This window comes from Actinia tenebrosa, unplaced genomic scaffold (assembly GCF_029948245.1).
Source record: "Actinia tenebrosa isolate PJP-AT-01 unplaced genomic scaffold, QUT_ActTen_1.0 PGA_scaffold1__47_contigs__length_23844297, whole genome shotgun sequence".
Taxonomy (NCBI): domain Eukaryota; kingdom Metazoa; phylum Cnidaria; class Anthozoa; order Actiniaria; family Actiniidae; genus Actinia; species Actinia tenebrosa.
In genome coordinates, this window is record NW_028292578.1 from 6,618,207 (window position 1) to 6,639,534 (window position 21,328).

Genomic DNA, 21,328 nt, shown 5'->3' on the forward strand with positions numbered 1-21,328 from the left:
CATTTATAAACAATGGGGACTGGCAGGACACTTGAGAAGTGTTGAGAACCACTCCACTTGCTTTTTCTACTTCATGTACTACTTTTTCATGGGATTCTCCCAGCTCACTTACACCGTGCTGACGAGGCCCAATACAGGCTGAAACAGCTGTCCACAGTTTCTAGTTGAGCTGCCTCATTTTTAATTCGACTTGAATTTGTGAAAGGCCCATTGGTCCTCTTCTTCAGTCATTTCATACAAGGCTCGTAATTTACCCTATTACGCATGTATATATGCTTTTTCTAAACTTATCTCATTTGCTGCCAGCATCCCCGCATGCTTTATAACTATTCAGAGCATGCGGACACAGTTACTATTTTTATCATTAAAAATTAGAAAGAAGGTTTGAGGGTTACATGTGCATTTATTCAGTGCTCAGTTTGATGATATAATCTTTTTTTATTTTCAAGTCAAACACAATATTTAAATATTACACAAATATAGAGTGAAGGCATTTAACCCGTGAAACAAAAAATTCTAGTCAACTCGTAATAATCAAATAGACACAAAAGACAACAATGGATTTAGGGTCTACTAAAGTGTATTAGTCTAATATCTATTTCACTGGTTTAATGACTTCACTCTAATAATGCAAAAAGATAAAAAATACAGAAAAACAATATTAATGATGACAATCGTAAATATAACAAAATATTATAGTAAAATGTTATTTCAATGAAATAGAAAAAATATTTTAGCTGCATTCAAAAGTGTGAAATAGCCTCCCTGCGCATCAAACACAAACACTTTATAAAGTGTTGTCATAGAATTAAACACGCATAACATGCTGGTATGCATGAGAAATATATTTTTTTACTTAATTATTTTACTTTATGCACAGTCTGAATTATCTTCAATATTCAAATTCATACTTTATCTTAAAAGTTATTAACTTTTTTTATGAATAAAATATATTATAAAGTTAGTTTTATCACACATGAATGCAAAACAATTTTTTTTTGTGGGGGGGGGGGGGGGGGGGAGTTTGCATATTTCTTCAGGAAAAGACAAATATATTCTCTTAAATTCGTTACCAGTAATAATAGATTTCAATATCACATACCACACTCACACACATGTGCCTAATACAATTAAATATAAAATGTTAATAAAATATAAGTATTTACTACATCCAAACATATTGATTTATGTCAGTCCAAACCCTTTGCTATTCTCTATAGCAACAATTAACCTCTCTTTCAGTTTGTCTTGGTTGTCATATGAGGGTAACAATAGTCGATTAAAGCAAGTCAAGGCAGCTGGAAGTCTATCAGAGTCAGGACCATGCTTCTGGATTATAAATGTCAAATTTGCTAATCCCTTTAAGGGTACTCTATCACTACCAGTAACAAACATAAGGACTGCCTTTTTCTGCTGCACACTCATTTCACTGAACACCTTCCATAACATCTTGATCGTAGGGTGTTCTGGAGAGTAACCATCTTCATATGTAGCTGCCACCTCAAGGTCACTAAAATCCAGGACTGGACAACCACAGATTAGAAGCTCAAGTTCTTCTGGGCTAAAAAGTGTTAGAGTGGCACCTCCACATACCTGTAAGACAACAAGAAATTACTCTGTGTGACAGAACAAGTTACTGTGTGTGACAGAACAGGTTACTCTGTGTCACAGAACAAATTACTTTACATTTAAACTGGAATTTGCTTTGCTTCTGATGATGGCTACCACCAGAACTGTGATAATGTAAATGTATAAATGGCAGCCAGTGACTGATCATAAATCTCTCTTGATAAGATCCATTGGGAACTTGTAGGATTAAATGTTACAAATTGATAATAGAGTCTTTGCACCATCACGTAACGGCAGCCATGTTAGATGGCAGGAACAATCATTTTACATGAGAACGAATTCAATTCCTGAGAGCAAAGGAATCTTATCGTTCTGCCAATATCCAACCACAGGCAGTCCATGCTGTATTATAGGCACAGGCAGGTGATGGTACAAAGCCTCTTTAATCATGATAATATATAGAACTGACCTTATGAAATCCTCTGGCAAAAGCATCAAACTGTTTGGCCACAGAATCAACCAGGATATATTTCACATACAAATCTACAAACTTGTTTCTGTTGGTTTTGGTTACTGGGACTTCTGATCCATTAGGAATGAGATCAATGTTGATTACCTTGCCATACACAACATCAGATATCTGAAACAGAAATAGATTGATAAATCACATGACTTCAAAATGCATTCATTACAACTCAATTTTTCTATACACACTTATTCCACTTCCTTCTCTCTCCAGTTGTCAAAAAGAACTTCAGCCCAAAAAAGTACTATCCCCCCCCCCTCCCCACACACACACTACATACCTCCCTACCCTACCTTCAAAGAGAAAATGCCATCAATAACAACTGTAGACTTGAGATACCTGTGGTATGCAACACAGGTAGCCCACAATGGGGAAATACCAACTTACCTGAAAAGTATAACAAAATACATTTTCAACATCTCCTTGAAACTCCAACAGTTCTCTCAAACTCCTTGCTAGAGATGGTTGAACGCCCATCAAATCCTGTATATTTGGTTTGTATCCTTGTAACTTCTTGTAGATCACAGAAGGAAAGTGGACATCAAGAATTACGCCATTATAAATAGCTAATCCTAGAATGATGCCAACTAACTCAAACTCCATCTCTGATTCCAAGGAAGAGCCATTGATCCATACTGATCTAGTTTCCTCAAGGTAAGTGAACATGCCAAAATCTGTTCAATAAAAAAATTCAAGAATTTCAAGTTCTCTGTTGCTCAGAATGTTAGTCTTGATTTTGTGTAGAATATTCATGTGTTCCAGCAAAGGTCCGTGGAATATCAATGTGTTTGCATTGTTGAAGTTGTACATTATCCTTAGCAGTATCGTACGTATGAATTTCATAATGTTCAATTGTAAGTAAAACCAAATTTGAATACATACCTGACTCAAAAATGGAATCTACAATCATGTGAAAAAACTCCCGCTGCAGACCTCCCATGTCTAGACCCTGCTCACCTCCACCAACATACTTGATCTTTAAGGGTTTTTTGAGATCACCCTCCTGGGAAATGAAAAACATAAATTGCAATGAAATTTTACTTTTTTCTACATTTCCCATCATTTCATTTTTTGGTCAGATGCTTATTTATATTGCATATTTCCGAATGGCATTTAATCATTTAACTTCAACTTTAATACTACTAAATGATGTAATATTCACTGATTCTTCCACCTTCAAGTGTATTTGATTAAGAGTGTCTCTAATAATATAATCCCGTCGAATAGAAAGAACCAAGAAGGGACATGTAGCTGATTTGACAACATCTCCAAGTTTGTTACTTCTGTCTGTTTCTTCAAACACTTTTTGTGCTTGTTGCACTCTTGCTTGATGTACAATAGCATTTTGGTACTCAGCTCGCATCTGCCAGACGGCATCAATGTGCATGACTCTAACCTGTGTACACACAAAAGAATTAAATACCATACTACAGGAAGAACAGACCTTGTAATGTGTAAGCATAAGCACAAATAATAGAAAATACATAAGCACAAGATTATCAAAAGCTGACTGTGTAGATGTCCATTATTCTGGATGTCCCGCATGGAGACTGGAAAATTTTTTCCTGAGAAAGATTAGCTTGACAAAACAGTATTTACATCTTTCCAAGCATAAAAACATCTAATGGTACAAATTCTTTTACCTTGGATGCTGGGTCAAATAAGTATGGAAAATCCAAAACTGAAATATCATTCTCTGGAGCATCACAACTGTGGAATGTAAAACATGTTGTTAAGACAAAAATCTTCCCAAAATATTATCTATTAAATTAATTAGTTGTAGTTAAAGAAACTAAGCTATCTTACTTTCCTTACCTATTTATTAGTCTCCAATTTTCATATTCCTTCTTAAAATCTAGCTTCTTAGAAAGATCATCAGAGTAGAATAAAGAAACCGAAGGAATATTGTCTGCTGTTGTAGCTTGACTTGCTAGCATGTAAGCATCATGGAAGATAGCCACCACTTTGCATATCTCTATTAGATGTGGTTCAGTACATTGGTTAGGGTGCACATGTTCACCAAGAAATGCATGGAAAACCTGATAGAAAAAACGAGTGAGAATAAGTGATCCCTTTTTCTATATACGTTATGCTCAAAGGGTGTTCTATTGTAGGTAAACAGTTAAATCATATATTCAGAGGAGTAGCAAATAATTCCGAAATGGGGGGGGGGGGGGAGGGCAAAATAAAAGATCTGCCATTTTGTATGCACCCCTGAAATGCCAACAAAAAAATTTTTTATGTATTTTTAAAACAAAAATATTAACTGAAATTACTGTACAAAATCTAAAAAGCCACCAATTTGTTGTCACGAAGAAGGAGGAGGGGGGGGGGGGGGGGAGGAGGGGCTGGCCCCTTTACCTATGCCCTTGATATTGCAGATTTGCAGCTCTTGAACATTGAATCAAGTTACTGAACAAAGCATTTTGTCTCACTTCATGCAATTGCATCTGTATGCAAGCGCTCTCTAAATGCCCAGGATGTTAGAATACCTTAGTTTTAGCTCTAATAATTTAGCCTTTTCAATCTGATAACAAAATTTCAACTAAATGTATATCACTTAGAAAGGGGTATGACTGACCAGTTAGTTTCAATAAAGGGCCAAAACTATGGCCTGGCCAACATCATACCTGTATTAGGTTTTTAAAAGCATCACACTCATATCGTGAGAAGATGGTGACCAGTGCCTTGCGGGTTTCTTGTGGCAGTTTGTTGAGAACTGAGCAAATTTTACGCAGGAGGTCTTGTGACTTGTGCAGCATGGGATTCTCTAACAAAATAACAAGCTGATACACTTCATCAGGTGAGGTGATGAATGATTCTAATGTCATTAGGTGGATTTCAGTTGCATTGACCAATGGCATGACAAACGTTTCTCTTGGTTCAAGACTCATCAACAGCTTGTATGCTTTCCGAACAGCTGAAATGTCTAGTTCATCCCATGGTTCATTAAAAATAGATTCTTTTCTGAAACTTTCATTCAGAGCTTCTATAGAAGTGAATACAGTTCTTATGGTATTTAGAAGGAAAGATGGGTCATGGCACTCTTTGTAGTTAGAAATTGAAGATTCTAGCATTTGGAGGGTCAAGTGAGTCAGGGAAAATTCTTGTATCTCTTGATATCCTGACGACATTTCAAGAGCGCATTCCTTTTCAAATTCCTCTAGTGGAATAATTTCATTGAGAGAACTGTTTGACCCATGTAAATCCCAAGCCAAATCTGGCAATTCCACTTCATTCATTAAATTTCCTGACAAGTTCAGCTTTGAAAATTCCACATCTAAATTAATAGGATGACTAGGAAGTGGATTTTTTCCTTCTGGTTTTAAGTTTTGGATTGATCCAGAATATTCTGTGTGTTGGTTAGTAAGGTCTGGATTACTTGTCAACCGGAGACTTGAATGTGAAAGTGACTTTTCTTTGGATATTTGTACTAAACTGCTTAGCGATCCTCTGACAGATGAAAAGCTTCCACATCTAGAAAGATTTGACATTGGATTTGATTCAAATAAGGACAGAAATGGGGTTGTAGAAAACAAGCAGTGTAAGAATGGTCTTGGCACGTCTGGTTCTCCATCGAACAGATTTTCAGGAAGGCTCTTGCATGTTTCTTTGACACAAAAGTACTTTTGGTTGCGAGATGCAAGTTCTATACTGACAATTGCTGCTAATTGGGGACTAAAGTTGGATCCCATTTCACCAGAACAACAAAACCTGTTGGTACAATTCTCATCTCCACATCCTTCTGTAAGCTGATAAAAATATCTCTTTACCACGAATTCAAAATGTTTCTTGACAGCTGAATACGAAGAGTTTGGTTGGTCATAACTCCTTGGCAATACTGCCTCTTTGATGGAAAGGTTCGAGTCTGAAATAGCAGCAAGATTACTAGCACTAAGTGTCTTACCAGATGTACCAAGGGACTGGGTGCTCAACTGAGCTAGACTTGAAGATTTATGCAAAGAGTCCAGATGTAAGTTAGTTAAAGACCCCGAAATTTTATCTTTTCGAAGTCTAGGTTGACTCGAATGTCTTGTCAACTTGTTAAATTTTGTCAGACTCTCGCCAGATTGTAAAGAATGTCTTTTGACATGTCGAGAGAATGGCAGTTTGGGAGGTTTTCCAGGCACAACACTAGAATCACTTCCTACCATTTCGTTATCCATTTCCATCTCGAATCTACCGTCGAAAAGATATCTTCAGTACTTTACAGTACATCTTGTGCTCCATCGGCTTTCTACAGATATCTTAGATGTTCTAATTTTCCCTTTTCTTTTGCCGAATTGAATTCCAGAACAAAAACGCCGCCATTTTGGTTGTCGTGACAACGGTGACGATGGTCAGTGGAAGCCCAACAAAATTTACTCCCATATAAGGTATAAGTCAATAAATTCTTTAATTTCTTCTGTCTTTTTTTATTCTTTTTTTATTCTTTTTATTTCTTTTATTTACATTTTTTCGAATATCAAGTTCAATAATTCGATAACTCATAATCAAGGTATAATCCTGGTATTAATTTTTTGGCCAAAAATTCTGATCATTTTTATACATTTACTTTGATTTTTTTGTTTGTCAAAAATGTATTTTTACATCCATTGACGTAAGACGTCTAAGCAAAGACTTATGCCCTGTTCGTAGAACGACGTAATATAGGCTGGTACAAAAATCATGCCATACTTTCAAAGTAAGTGAAGAAAAGATGAAGAAAAATTTTTTCACTTCCTTTACGAATTTTTTTTGATATTTGACGAATATAATTCATTACGATTCGATTCTAGCAAGAATGTATATATTTTTTCCTAATTATTTCACGATTGACAAAGTATTTACGATTCTTTTGATTTCGTTTTTCCTGTCATTTCCGGTGACGTCATGAGACTTGTTCCCAGGTCAATATCCATTTTGAAAATTAGAAAACCGGCTACGCGGCACTGATTTGCATAATTTCAAAACTTCCCTTTACTATCTACTAGTCTCTGGAGATGGCTAATGTTGTAAGTATTCTCGTATTAGTACTCTTTTCTTGTCTTGATATCTTAGGCTTGGCTTCTAAATCAAGATCTTTTAAGTAGACTTAATATTATTTTTTACTACGGCAAGACGATCGTATTAGATGGAGTACGTGAATGTGTACATATTAATTCGCACAGCTTATTTCAGCATTGATATATATGTTAGTTATCTCTAACTACTACCCTGATTCCTTCTACAGAGTGACATGGAGAGAGTTTCACTGTTTGACAGAAAAATTTTAGACGATGTAGATTTGAGTAAAGGAAAATGTAATCTGCTGGATTTTGGGATCTCACCATCAAATCCTGGAGAAAACTTATGTATGAGACCCCTTTGTAGTGATGATCATGAAAAAGGTTAGGAAGCATCGTCAGTAGGATTGATATTTGATTAAAATTACTTGGTAAAAAACCCTACGTGAAAAGCAGCTTCAGGTGTTGTTTTATACAATACTTCTCGTGACAGGAATTAGCTACACACCCCCACCCACCCGTCCCTCGGTCCATTCTGTGTATGACACTCCTATAATTCCTCCTCTTCAACCTCTAAATATTGCCCAGGAATATATTGTTTATGTATGAGTCAACCTAAAATGGAAGTACATAACAGATGGTATTCCCAGATACATGGAACTGAAGTAACTTCAAGATCATTAATGATAAAATTTTTTTTACAGATTTCATTCAGCTATTGTCACAGTTGACAAAAATGGGAGATATAACAGAAGAAAAATTCCTTAGTAAGTTGAGAAAATGTAATTTACCAACAGAAATACCCAAAGAAATGCTGTATCTAAAAAAGAAAGCCCTCTTATCCCAGACCCTCTTTACCCCTTGAAACAAAACTTTCCTTGGAAAGCTAGAAAGTTTTGGATGGGATTTACTAAGACCATCAATTAATTAATACCATGTTGGATTTCAGTGACCAGGTTATAGATATGATAAAGCTGTGAAGATATACAAGTTTTTTTTATTTTTCAGGGCGTTTTAATGCCATGAAGGCACACACAGGAACATACTACATCATAGTCATTGAAAATATCAAACTGGGGAAAATTGTGGCTTGTGGTTCTCTTATCGTTGAGCAAAAGTTTATTCATGAAACAGCATTGGTAAGTGAGTAGTTGATAAGGGTATGGTAGATCAAAACATGCAATGCTGAATCATGGTCAAATCTGTTTTCTATTAGAGGGGCCGCATTGAAGATATTGTGGTTGATGATAGTTGCCGAGGACAAAAGATTGGAAAATTGTAAGTAGTGGGAAAGGACAGGGTCCAAGGGTAATAGGTCGAGATGTGGTTATTTTTCTCTTCTTCTCTCCATCCCAACCCCCACAATCCTACGAGATCTACACAGATCTATGCAAGCCAGGGTATGCAAGCTAGCAAAAATTTAAAAATGATAGAATTTGCACAATTGATAATCAATCATTTGTTGCATTTTATTCAATGATAGTTCAAGATGTAACTTTTTAGTAAGTATTATTTTGTTTTCAATTTTCAGAATTGTAGAAACTTTACTGCTTCTCAGTGAAAAATTGGGTTGCTACAAGACAAGCCTTGAGTGTAAAGATCCCTTGCTTCCCTTCTACACCCAGTTTGGTTTTGTTGCTGAACCAGATCAGAATCATCTCATTAAACGATTTTTTCATTAATACCAATAATACAATTAATAGTAACAAGTCTTCATAATTCCCATTGGTACATAACCATGCCTACACACCAATTCCTATTTAATGGTGATAATGATAATTATTGATATACATCTGAGGTATTTATAGTAGAATATTTTTTATGCAAGGTTAAATTGCTATTCAACTCAAGTAAGTAGCTAACATTTTGAGAAGTTAAATATTCTTTTTTTATGGCACTATTGTAAGGCTGATATTTATAACCACCTAACACAAGGTGATTTCCAGGATGCAATTCACTGCTTAGCAGGGTATCTGTAGTTTTCATGTACTATAAATCAAAATAGATTTGTCTCATGATCTGAAGTCTGAGTCAAATTTAATATGTGCAGTACACTCATTTTACATGAGAAGATACACTTGGCAGCATTCTTGAAAATCTTTGGAGTTACTAGCTTGTTAGTCCTGTTATAGACAACTACAATGCTATAAATAGACAAGAGCACTCACTTTAAAGTTATGTAAGGACATTTTAAATATTTATTATTATAATCTACTTGCTTCAATGTCAAATTAATTTTACATTTGAACATGCTGTGCATATTTTGTACAATAAAAGAAAAGTGATGGGATACTGTTTTTTTTTTTTTTTTTACTTTGTACTGTTTTTCTCTCAAGAGATCACAGGTAAAAGTGTTCTGCCTGGTTGGGCTGATAATCTTTGAATTAACAGTGACAGTGTATTAAGCTAAGAATCTGATGCTCATCTTTGCACTGAGATCCACATTCTTCATCACCTGATAACAAAAACAATACAATACAATATTTTAGTTATTCAAAATTGAAGGAGGAAAGGCTAAGGTCTTCAACACACCACCCTTCTTCATTGTCCTGCAAACACATGTAAACCAATTGAGACAGGTTTATATAAATAATAAATGCGACTTCATCCACTGAATTCCAATTAGAATATTTCTTGTGGAGGGAGGAGAACTGTAGAAAAACCTTGAAGCACAGGAAAAAACCAAAAAGCAACTCTATTCACACATGATGCTGAGTCAGGCAATTAAACTGGGTCCCCTTGGCGACAGACAATATTAAGTGTTGTATGATAATAAAGTTGTACCTTTTTAAGGTCTTCAAAGGAAATCATCTGTTCTTGAGCACAACCTGCATCCATTATTGCCCTATCAGCTATGCAGCCTAGTTGGTCATCACTTATACTAACACCAACCATCATGTGCAAAATCTATTAAAAACATATGACATATAGGATACTCAGTGATACTCTATATATTGTTGAAAGACAACTTAAATGGTTACTAGACAGCTGGAAAGTGTTAATAATAAAGCATCAATAACATTTTTCTATGTAGGATGAACCAGTAGGTAATCAAGACTCCTTTTTTCCTACCATTTCTATTCCTATCGTGTGCATGAATTAATATCACTGATACAAATCACAAGACTTACAGACATGAGATTATCTTTAGAGATTTTTCCATCACCATCAATGTCATATATTCTGAAAGTAACTGGAAAAAAAACACAAGATGACAAAGGCTTATCAAAAGGCTTCTACATTCAAGCACTCAAACAAGTACTTGATGACTCTCATTAAACTTTAAAAGATGTTAATTGCTTACATTTTAGCTTTTCTTCTCTTGAGTTTAATGGGTTTGCCGTGTTTGGATCAATAGGTCGAAAATGAGCCAGGGTTCTTGCAAACTGTTTGAAATTACAGTCAACATGTCCATTCCTAAAACCAAGAAAAGAAAGTACAAATAACCTTACATTTCAATTAATCAATTATTTCATGTATATCTGTCCCATACTATATATCCCTATTCTATGCAAAAACATTGGACCCCTTGTTTAACCCAATCAATACTTCCTTGCCATTGTCTGAAAAAACTAGATTATATCGAATTGTAAAAACAAACACTTACACATCGGTTTCACTCATAAAAAATGCATCAACTATCCTATCCCCTAGTGGGTTAATAGCCAGTTCTGGAATATGTAGAAAGTCTTCACGGCTGAAATTATAAACAAACAATAAACTGTAAATATCCTAATCAATATTAGCATCTCTATCTTGCTTTTACTGTTCTACGCACTGTACCGTGGCCACTTCTCAGGTGTGGATCCAGGGGTGATGAGAGGGGTGGCTAGAAACCCACTTTTGCTCAAATTTCTCAGTATTAATTTTTAACAGTCACCCTCCTTTCCTCGAATTCCTGGTAAAACCTTTGTAATAGTCACCCCCCTCCTGGTAAAACCTTTGTAACAGTCACCCCCCTTCCTGGTAAAACCTTTGTAATAGTCAACCCCCTTCCTGGTAAAACCTTTGTAATAGCCACCTGGATCCACCCCTGCTTCTACAAGTTTAAATTGTGCTCTTTATCACTAACCAATAGTCCCCTTCACAGTTACCAGTGCCATCTTGAAATGATAGAGACTTGTGAATAATTGTACAAGGTGTTAAAAAAGTCTCTATCATTGCAATCTCACCGTTCATCTGGCTTCGGTGCAAACCGCTACCTTTCAAGGTGGTGCAGGGAACTGTGTAAGGGACTATTAGACATTGGCGTTTTCCCTTGATGTTTCAGTAGACAGAGTTTGTACATCGATGTAACCATATTGAAACATCAAAGTGAAGCCCCAAAACATAATTGGTTAGCGGTAAAGAGCTTGATCAAAAATGGTCAAAAAGATGTCAAAAACTTGTAGAAGTGTACACTGTACGGCACGTAGTACGTAAAGTAAGCACTGGATTGGAAGGAACAACAGTACAATAATATTTCACTTCAGCTAAATTGTTGGTGCTGTTGTTTTATGCTTCGTGTATTGTGACTTGACATTCTGTTGCAGCTTGACACATTTATTAATGATTACTTCCGGCGCCTAACATGGCAGCCACATATTCTTTGTCTGTATATACGTTATTGTTTTTTATGGTTTGTCGCTGTTATGTAGTCCCTTTTTCTTATATTGATAATTATAACATTAATCGTCATTTGGATCTTGAAAGAAGTAAATCTCTGCACTTTGGTTTAGTGATTAATTCAGTGGTTTCAAGTTCATCTCCCTGGAATGTTTGTCAGTTAACTTCGTTTCGTCTCAAGTCTGGTTTCTACAAGTCTCGTATTGCCGTTGGAAAAATATCTAAGCATGGTTATACTTCATTATCTATTCCTGGTCATGATCCTCCAACTGATATTACTATTTCTATGGATATTCATCGTAATCCTGGCCCTTCTTCGTTTAACTCTGACCTCAAGACTACGGTTCAACGACTTCATATGGTTTATCACACAAATAATTATCATCGTTCATTGGATATGCCTCGTCTTTCTTTACAACATTTAACATCTACACCTGTGTTATCCCATGTCTTTTATGGCCATAACAGAACATCGGTCCTTAATTACAATAAAGAAATCCTGGATTCCACAGCTGGAAATTCAAATCTTAACCGTCAACTGCCGTTAATAACATACTCAAGAGCAAATCTTTTCGAACTTCGCCGTAATACAAAAGCTCCTTCATCTTGCTGCTCCTCTGCTCTTAAGGAATTAAAGCTTTTTTCGATTTCGTGGCAAGCGAGGTGGTCATCGTACAGATCGTTCTACAATTTCATCATCACCTGCTTCAACAACAAACATTAAAATTCCTGCATCACTTGAACCTGCTTCAATTTCTACCTCAACTGCAAACTACATGAAATTTTGTCTCTTAAATGCTCGTTCAATAAACAATAAATCTCTTTTAATTAAGGATTATGTTGTTGAAAGAGACATCGATATTCTCGCTATAACTGAAACCTGGCTAAAAAATACTAATTCTGATTTTATTGTGCGTGATATTTGTCCTACTGGTTATTCGTTTTGTCATGTTCCTCGTCAAAATCGTACTGGTGGAGGTGTTGGCATAATGTATAAAAATAGCCTGAAAATCAATCATCATGTAACAATGTCTCACACGTCTTTTGAATTTATGGAAATGCTACTTCATCATCAATCGTCTACTTATCGTATTGTTATTGTTTATCGTCCACCCTCTTCAAATAGCTTGCTATTTAATGATGATTTCACTACTCTCTTGGAACGACTGGTTACATCTTCTGGCAAACTGGTAATTTCTGGAGATTTTAACTTTCACATCAATGACACTAAAGATAATAATGCTAATCGCTTTATGGATTTACTCGATTGTTTTAATCTGACTGTCCTTGATCCTGTTTCACCTACACATAAAAGTAATCACGTTTTGGATCTAATCATTACAAGATCTGATGAAAAATCTGTGACCAACCTTACTGTACACGATCCTGTTTTATCTGATCATTATGCTGTTCATTGTATGTTATCTGTAAACAAGCCTCTACTTCAATCAAAAAGCATTTCTTATCGCAAGCTTCGTGCAATAGATGCTGATTGTCTCCAACAAGATATTATGAACTCTGCACTATATCAATGTCCTGCTACTCAACTATCTGATTTGTGTACTCAATATGACTCTGTTTTATCGTCTATTTTAAATAAACATGCTCCTTTACGTTCTCGATCCATCTCCCTTCACCCAAGAGCTCCATGGTATACTGACGAAATTCAAATTAATAAAACAAAGCGTCGTAATCTAGAAAGACGTTGGCGACGTTCCAAATTAGAGGTTGACCGTGAATTATATGTTGATCAATGTAATGTTGTTAAAAAACTGATTTTTGATGCAAAAATGAATTTTTATTCTAATTTGATTACTGATGCTGGTTCTAACAGTAATGATCTATTCCGTTCTATTGATCGATTGCTACACCGTATACCTGAGAAAAAACTACCAACCTCAACTTCATCCACAGATCTAGCTAACAATTTTGTTTACTTCTTTAAAAACAAAATCGTTAACATCAGAAATGGCTTCGTTCCTACGTCACATCTTTCAAATGATTTCTCTTATCTGGATTCACCTAAACTGGATTGTAAAATTGATTCATTTTCGCCTATCTCTATTGATGAATTATCAGCCATTGCGAAAAAGATGTCATCTAAATCCTGTAGTCTTGATCCTTTTCCTGCAAGTCTCCTACTTGGACATTTTGGTGCATTACTGCCTACTATATGTGAAATCGTTAACCTGTCACTTCAAACTGGTGTTGTTCCATCTTCTCTTAAAGTTGCTGTTTTAAAACCGTTACTGAAAAAACCATCTCTTGATCATGAAATTTTTGGAAATTATCGCCCTATCTCTAATTTAAAGAATATCTCCAAGATTATTGGAAAAGTCGTTTCCCTTCAGCTAAATGATTATCTGTCTCTGAACAATCTCCATGAACCATTGCAGTCTGCATACAAAACATTTCATAGCTGTGAAACTGCTCTTCTTCGAGTACAAAATGATATCCTCCACTCCATTGACAATCGTTCTTGTGTTGCCATGCTACTCTTGGACCTATCTGCTGCATTTGACACAGTTGATCATCAAATTCTTCTAGATCGTCTCCATACAAAATTTGGCATTTCTGGCATAGCTCTTCAATGGTTTAAGTCCTACCTCACTGATCGCTTTCAATTTGTTTCCATTGATGATTTTTCTTCTGAAGCCCTTCAACTTGATTGTGGCGTACCTCAAGGTTCTGTACTTGGTCCTTTGTTGTATCTCCTTTATACTTCTCCAGTAGCTGATATCCTCCGAATACACAGAATGTCTTTCCACCTTTATGCTGATGACACTCAATTATATATTCCTTTCTCCTGTAATGATGATTTGTCCCTTAATGATTCCATGAATCTGATTGAAAACTGTCTATCTGATATTGATGCTTGGATGACTACAAATAAATTGAAACTAAATAAAGGCAAAACTGAATTCCTGTTATTTTCTTCAAAGCACAGCCCACAGTTAGCTCTTCCTTCTCTTCAATTTGGTTCTGATGTGATAATGCCCTCAATGCATGCTCGGAACATTGGTGTCATATTTGATACGCATCTTACTTTGGTTCGTCATGTGAATAATATTTGCAAGTCTTCTTTTTATCATCTCAGAAACATTGCTAAAATAAGAAAATACATCTCTTTGAAAACAACTGAAACTCTCGTCCACGCGTTCATATCCTCCAAACTCGACAACTGTAACTCTCTGCTCTTTGGCTTACCAAACAAACTCTTAGATAAACTACAATCTGTACAGAATGCTGCTGCCAGAATAATCACTCTTTCCCATAAACATGACCACATTACACCTATCCTCGTTAATCTGCATTGGCTACCAATTGAATCTAGAATCAAATATAAAATCCTATTACTTACTTTTAAAGCTCTTCATGGCCAATCTCCTATCTATATCCGGGAACTCATTTCAGTGTATAAACCGAACCGTAATCTTCGTTCTGCATCACAAGTTCTTCTATCAGCACATTCTTATAATCTTAAATCTTATGGTCATCGCTCCTTCTCTGTGGCTGCTCCTGAACTCTGGAACTCACTTCCAATATCTCTCCGAAATGCATCAAGTCTTGCCTCATTCAAAACTGAACTTAAAACTTATCTCTTCAAATTAGCATATTCTTTGTAAATTATTTTATTTTGTCGTTGTCTTTGTCGTTTGTTTACTAGCGCTTAGAACAGATTTGTATTTGCGCTTTATAAATAAATATTATTATTATTATTATATTATTATTTATTGTGGTAAAATTTACTTTTCGTCTTGCAACATCAGGCCCTACTGACGTCACACACAAATACATAAAACTACAGGAATATAAAAAAACGATTACAAACCTTAATGTCCCTAAGTTAGATTTATCCAATGTTAAGAATCGGCTGTACAGCCTTGTTATCTGTTTTGGTGAAACTAAGAAGAGATATCAATTATAGTCGTATTAAGCTTCGACAAATGAACTTCAAAATGGCGAACACCCCGACTCTGTTCACTCAACTTACATCCGGTTTCCTGCTGAATTTCTTTTATGTCTTCTTCTTGAAGCAAAGTAGAAGACTTTAGACCCATAATGAAGTATTTTTGGCTAACTAATGTAAGATTTCTGGAGAGTGATATGATTTTATAATCGCAGTTCTTGTTCCTACATGACTCCCTGTTGAATTTGAACTTACAGAGTTTGACCGGCAGGGGACTGGAGCAGTGACATCACAATTCCACAGGGAGCCCAATACGAATGACCACTGTCTTATTGTTTATGAGGTTTTTCTTTGCGATATCATAGCACGAGTGTCCGGATGTGACGCAGGCTACCATATTAAGGACCGGTCATTTTTTAGCTGGGAGGGGGAGCTGGTGGAATTGAGTGTGAGCCATCTGAAAAATTTAAGCTCCAAAGGGAAGGGGGAGGCAAAAGAAGGCCTTGTTGTTGAAAAGGGGGGCCATAAAAACACTGGTTGATTCAGGGGGAGGCTATCAGAAAAAATTCGGGATATAGGGATGGGCCATCAAAACGTTACGAGGGGCCACCCTGTTTTCCACCAGCCCCCCCCCCCCCCCCCTCCCTCCAGCTAAAAAATGATTGGTCCCTTAGACCACACAAATTTTCAAATGCAATTTCACATTTTAAAAACTTTTTTATTGTTTATTTCAAATTTAGATAGTGGGATTTTCTATAAGAAATTTAAAACTAGAATTTCTCTCAATGACCAGGATACAGCAATGGACATCCTTCAATTTCTGCTACTATGTTTTTCATTGCAATGGTTACCATTTTAATTCTCCTATATTCGGCAGCAGTACCATTATGAGGTGTAATGATTACATTTGGTAGTGTTAGTAATGGATGATCTCTTGGCAGAGGTTCAGGTGATGTCACATCTAATGCTGCACCTTGTATTTGTCCTGTTTGTAATGCTTTAACCAAGTCATCCTGATTAACCACGTCTCCCCTGGAAACATTGATTAGGGTTGCAGATGGTTTCATGATTGACAGCTCTGATGCACTGATCAAATACTTGGTTTCTGATGTCAGAGAAACACAGAGGAACAGGAAGTTAGCTTGCTTAAGAAGATCATGAAGTCGATGGCAATACTCTGCACCTGCAGAATGATTGCAACCAAATTTGAGCTTATCTTTATGGAACTATTTTCAATCATATTTTCATGATTTCTCAAGATACATACTTGTGTGTTCTTATAATGACTTTTTTCTTGTCCAACTGTGGTACAGAATTCTCATGTCAAATGTTTTTGCTCTTTTGGCAATAGCAGTTCCAATACTTCCAAAACCAATGATGCCAATAGTACCACCAGTTACTTGTTGCCCAAATCAATCCATATCAAACTACATAGAAAGAGATAATACTCTAATCAAACTGTGACAATATAAGGATGAATCTAATGATGGCTGTTACAAATGGGGTACTTTAGCCACCTCCCCCCCGCTCACCCCTTCCCACTATTTGTCTTTAGTCATCAGTATTTGTCTAATAACATTTTAGCAGGGGGCACTGAGCAGTCTGAGATTGAAAATTATATGAGACTAGTAGGGGAAAAGGGAGAAAGTGGGTGGGGGGGGGGGGCTGTAGCCCCACTGCCCCACGTCCTCTGCCTCAGTGGCCCCTTTTTTTTTTAAGTGTAGTATATTTTCAAACCTATGCCCTGCCCTTTCCCCTCTGTTATGGGACCCCCTACTTTAGTAGATAAATCCCTGATTCTTTAACCATATACTGACAACCAGTAAGCTTTAACAATTTTATATAACAATATTTATATCTGGAACAAACTCCTACAACAATCTGATCCCCGTGGGTAGTGATGCATGACAGGTACTTACATCCATGGTACTTGGGTTCTTACAGATGCCGTCTCCCAGCACAATATTCCTTGCAGATGCAAGTAGTAACGCAAGCCCCTGATCATCAACGCATTCGTCGATCGCATTTGGGGGGTATTCCCTATCTCAATGCCTCGTCTCCTAGCTTTCTTGATATCCACATTATCAGTTCGTTTGCCCGTGGTGGCAAACTGTTATAAGGAGGGACTGCGTCCATAACATTAGAATCGATAGTATGCAGACCATACGTCAGAATTCCTTGCACCTTTTCGCGGTTATATTGCGTTATATGCTGTGATAACATCCACGCTGTTCCTATAGTTGTCTATAACACTCCGACATACTGCAGGAATAGCGATTTTAGGCACTCTTAGGACAAGAGGATTAGAGTCAGAGAGCCTTGCGTAGGTCTTAAAATTTAGAAGAGTTGTAAACCTAATGGACTGGCAAACATCCTTTGGGTTAAGGTTTAGGTTGAGTGCAGTCAGTGCGACCCCTCTCAACCAGGGGTCTGGGAACAAAAATATTCATTACATGAACATGTATATTATAATTAAAACTCATCAACTAATAAGTTTGGGCTAGGTACCAGTGCGGGGTCCGGTTACGCGAGTATATCCCCCAGCAAGGAGGTAACCATGGCAACCGGGCCACAACCCAACACTGGTGCCTGTCACACTGTTAAAACAGTGGAGATAATACTTACCTATGATGACTGAACTTAACCATATAGAGGAGGGAGGGAGGGGCAAATTGTACGATGGCAAGGATGCAAAGATGGCATACAAGCTACAAGCCAGCTAGTGAACACGCCACCCGGAGCGTGGGCGCATGCGTAGCATGGATGGTCCGCTGGCCAACGTTGCTTAGGCTAGCAGGCGTAGTTGTGGTTTTAACTTTGCCTAAATTACATTTAGCCCCATTTAAAACTCATCAACTAATAAGTTTGGGCTAGGTACCAGTGCGGGGTCCGGTTACGCGAGTATATCCCCCAGCAAGGAGGTAACCATGGCAACCGGGCCACAACCCAACTTCCGACCTCGACCAAGGGTGCTTGGTAGAGAACATGTGACCGGTTACCATGGGACCTTCCTACCAAACGAAGTCCAAGCACCCAGGACCAAGTAATAAAACAAAAGCAACAGAGGGGCACAAACGCTAATCTCTAGTCGAGCAATGAGCCTTTAATGTGTAGTTAACACGATTTGCCGAAGCCAGAGAGGCTACCGGGGTTCTAATATAAACCCTAAAGGCATCGCTTGACCAACGGCCTAGTGTTTGAATTAGGTGGTCTGGGACGCCGTTGTGGGGGGCTACTGTGGCCGTGCTGATGCGGAAACTGTGGCTGGAGTAGTTGCCAGGAACATTGCCTACCTTCAGAATGTCCATAAGCCAGTTGGTGCTGAAGAGATCGTGCGACTGAGAGGCAAAACAGATTGAAGGAGGAAGAGTGGGCCAGGTGAATCACCACGAGTGGCCAGATACTTGATTGACGCATCCACCGCACACAAGGGAGAGTTTGCTTTGCCATTGTATATGAAACACCCTTAGCGAAAACAGGCCCATGATACATGACACCTTTGCTGTGCGAGAGTGGAGGATTGCTGTAACTGCTTCGTTGTCAGTTCTAAAAAGTATGTGGTGCTAGGGCCAACCATAACCCCAAACATGACCTGCGATGATAATATGGAAAGGCTCTTTCTACGTGATGGATAAAGCTGTTGGTTCACGGAACAGAGACCGTTAAACCAGTCCTCGCCCCAGAATATTCCATAACCTAGGGCAACCGAGGCATCCGATGTCACGACGATCGAGGGAGGGTGAGATAAACCTGAGTAAAGCCAGAAGTTAACGCCATTCCAGGACTCCAAAACATTTCGCCACCAGCTCAAATCTAAATGAAATTCGGAATTAAGTCGAATGGGGTGACGGTGGTTCCTGAAGCAGGACAGGGTAATGATCCTGCGTCGAATACAGGCGCGACCCGGCCAAACGACTTTGGCTGCGTGGTGGCACCATCGACGATCGGCCCAGGAGTCCAAAAGAAGTTGCAAACGGGTAAGCTTCTTCGTTGGGAGGCGGGCAGTTGATTAACTGAGTTGAGCTAGATCCCTAGCACTACCGGGGTGGAAGACGGACCCTCACACTTCTTGGGATGTAAAGGTAAGTTGCTATCGAATTGCGACAAGCCAAACTGCCGAGATGCCAAGCCGTTTAATAGACAAACGAACAGCTGCGGCATAGGGCAGCATGATAGGAGAAACGCAGGAGTACTACGCGAAGCGAATGGACGAAGTTTAAGGTAAAGCAACGCTACGCAGAGAAAGTCGAGGCGTAAGTAGTACTATGCGACATGCAGACTATCGAAGGGAAGGGGAATACCAAGACAAGCAATATGACAAGCAAAATAGTCTTCGCGAGGGCGATGGTGGTAGCGAAGCCAATGCAATGCGACAAACCAACTGTCGTAGCAATGTAGAAAATATTGAAGTACTGCATATCAACAATTAAAACGCCGAGCAAACTGTTTTAGCAATAGAGAAGATATCATCAATGATGGATACATCGGTAAAACGACAAGCAAACTGTTTTAGCAATAGAGAGGATATCATCAATGATGGATACATCGGTAAAAACGCCGAGTCAACTGTTCTAGCAATAGAGAAGATATCATCAATGATGGATACATGGATAAACGACAAGCAAACGTAGGGGTATAGCGAATCATGTGATAATAATAATAATACGACAAGCAAACTGTCGTAGCAATGTAGCAACCATGAAGTGAAGAGTGCCATGAAAATACAAGCGATCGGTCGTAGCAATGTAGCAATAATAATGAATGCAAATAATAATACGACAAGCAAACTGTTGTAACAATGTAGCAACAATATTGAAGAATGCAATGATAATACGACAAGCAAACTGTCGTAGTAATGTAGCAACAATAATGACGAATGCAATAATAATACAAGCAAACTTTCGTAGCAATGTAGCGACAATAATGACGAATGCAATAAATATTACAAGCGATCTGTCGTAGTAAAATAGCAATAATAATGACGAATGCAATAATAATACGACTAGCAAACTGTCGTAGCAATGTAGCAACAACGATGACGAATGCACTAATAATAGGACAAGCGATCTGTCGTAGCAATGTAGCAACAATAATGACGAATGATATAATAATACGACAAGCGATCTGTCGTAGCAAAATAGCAATGATAATGACGAATGCAATAATAATACGACAAGCAAACTGTCGTAACAAAATAGCAACAATAATTACGAATGCAATAATAATACAAGCAACTGTCGTAGCAAAATAGCAATAATGATGAAGAATGCAATAATAATGCGACAATCAAACTGTCGTGGCGAAGTAGCAACAATATGTGGTAAAAGCAATAAATAATACGACACGCAAGCTGTAGCAATAGGCAACGGCTGACGCAATATAGAAGTGTCAAAAGTGATGAATACCATACAAGCAAAACAGCCCTAGCAATATATCAACATAATAAATAATGATAAATGCGATTATAATTCGACAATCAGTTATTAATGCAATAGTAATAAGACAAGCACACTGTCGTAGCAAAATAGCAACAATAAAGACGAATGCAATGATAATACGACAAGCACACTGTCGTTTCAATGTAGTAACAATAATGACGAATGCGACGATAATACAACAAGCACACTGTCGTAGCAATATAGCAATAATAATGACGAATGCAATAATAATACGACAAGCACGTTGTCGTAGCAAAATAGGAATAATAATGACGAATGCAATGATAATACGACA

General features: G+C 37.5%; 3 protein-coding genes and 1 pseudogene across 4 annotated transcripts; 1 reads left to right on the plus strand and 3 right to left on the minus strand.

The window, feature by feature from the left end:
* Positions 1-1,017: 1,017 nt before the first annotated feature.
* On the minus strand, positions 1,018-6,411 carry LOC116302723 (ubiquitin-protein ligase E3A). The gene is made up of 8 exons (XM_031712085.2): positions 4,726-6,411; positions 3,911-4,134; positions 3,739-3,805; positions 3,270-3,491; positions 2,978-3,098; positions 2,483-2,769; positions 2,039-2,209; positions 1,018-1,593 (listed from the first exon to the last, which is right to left on the minus strand). The coding sequence occupies exons 1-8, from the start codon at positions 6,265-6,267 to the stop codon at positions 1,186-1,188; spliced, it is 3,042 nt and encodes a 1,013-aa protein (XP_031567945.2). The 5' UTR covers positions 6,268-6,411; the 3' UTR covers positions 1,018-1,185.
* A 549-nt stretch (positions 6,412-6,960) lies between these two features.
* Positions 6,961-9,408, plus strand: LOC116302727 (glucosamine 6-phosphate N-acetyltransferase). The gene is made up of 6 exons (XM_031712090.2): positions 6,961-7,089; positions 7,308-7,464; positions 7,785-7,847; positions 8,089-8,219; positions 8,297-8,358; positions 8,612-9,408. Exons 1-6 carry the CDS (start codon positions 7,078-7,080, stop codon positions 8,760-8,762), a joined length of 576 nt encoding a protein of 191 aa, XP_031567950.1. The 5' UTR covers positions 6,961-7,077; the 3' UTR covers positions 8,763-9,408.
* LOC116302705 (calcineurin B homologous protein 1-like) lies at positions 8,525-15,878 on the minus strand. The gene is made up of 7 exons (XM_089032583.1): positions 15,680-15,878; positions 15,518-15,590; positions 10,688-10,777; positions 10,385-10,497; positions 10,212-10,273; positions 9,865-9,987; positions 8,525-9,535 (listed from the first exon to the last, which is right to left on the minus strand). Exons 1-7 carry the CDS (start codon positions 15,744-15,746, stop codon positions 9,482-9,484), a joined length of 582 nt encoding a protein of 193 aa, XP_088888709.1. The 5' UTR covers positions 15,747-15,878; the 3' UTR covers positions 8,525-9,481.
* Positions 15,879-16,292: 414 nt separating this feature from the next.
* On the minus strand, positions 16,293-19,045 carry LOC116302726 (uncharacterized; annotated as a pseudogene). Its single transcript, XR_016120140.1, has 5 exons — positions 18,889-19,045; positions 17,859-18,025; positions 17,471-17,708; positions 16,863-17,008; positions 16,293-16,778 (listed from the first exon to the last, which is right to left on the minus strand). The product of XR_016120140.1 is annotated as an uncharacterized LOC116302726 (transcript).
* Between the last annotated feature and the right edge of the window lie 2,283 nt (positions 19,046-21,328).

Excerpts from the sequence above, each read along its gene's own strand:
- LOC116302723 (XM_031712085.2), bottom strand. The coding sequence starts at position 6,267 with ATGGAAATGGATAACGAAATGGTAGGAAGTGATTCTAGTGTTGTGCCT. Across the intron at positions 3,492-3,738 it reads TATTTGACCCAGCATCCAAG|GTTAGAGTCATGCACATTGA; the intron begins GTAAAAGAATTT and ends GTGTGTACACAG. Across the intron at positions 3,099-3,269 it reads TTAATCAAATACACTTGAAG|GAGGGTGATCTCAAAAAACC; the intron begins GTGGAAGAATCA and ends TTCATTTCCCAG.
- LOC116302727 (XM_031712090.2), top strand. Across the intron at positions 7,465-7,784 it reads TAGTGATGATCATGAAAAAG|ATTTCATTCAGCTATTGTCA; the intron begins GTTAGGAAGCAT and ends TTTTTTTTACAG. Across the intron at positions 8,359-8,611 it reads GGACAAAAGATTGGAAAATT|AATTGTAGAAACTTTACTGC; the intron begins GTAAGTAGTGGG and ends TTCAATTTTCAG.
- LOC116302705 (XM_089032583.1), bottom strand. The coding sequence starts at position 15,746 with ATGGGTCTAAAGTCTTCTACTTTGCTTCAAGAAGAAGACATAAAAGAA. Across the intron at positions 15,591-15,679 it reads AATTCAGCAGGAAACCGGAT|TTTCACCAAAACAGATAACA; the intron begins GTAAGTTGAGTG and ends ATCTCTTCTTAG. Across the intron at positions 10,778-15,517 it reads TCTAACTTAGGGACATTAAG|CCGTGAAGACTTTCTACATA; the intron begins GTTTGTAATCGT and ends TTATAATTTCAG.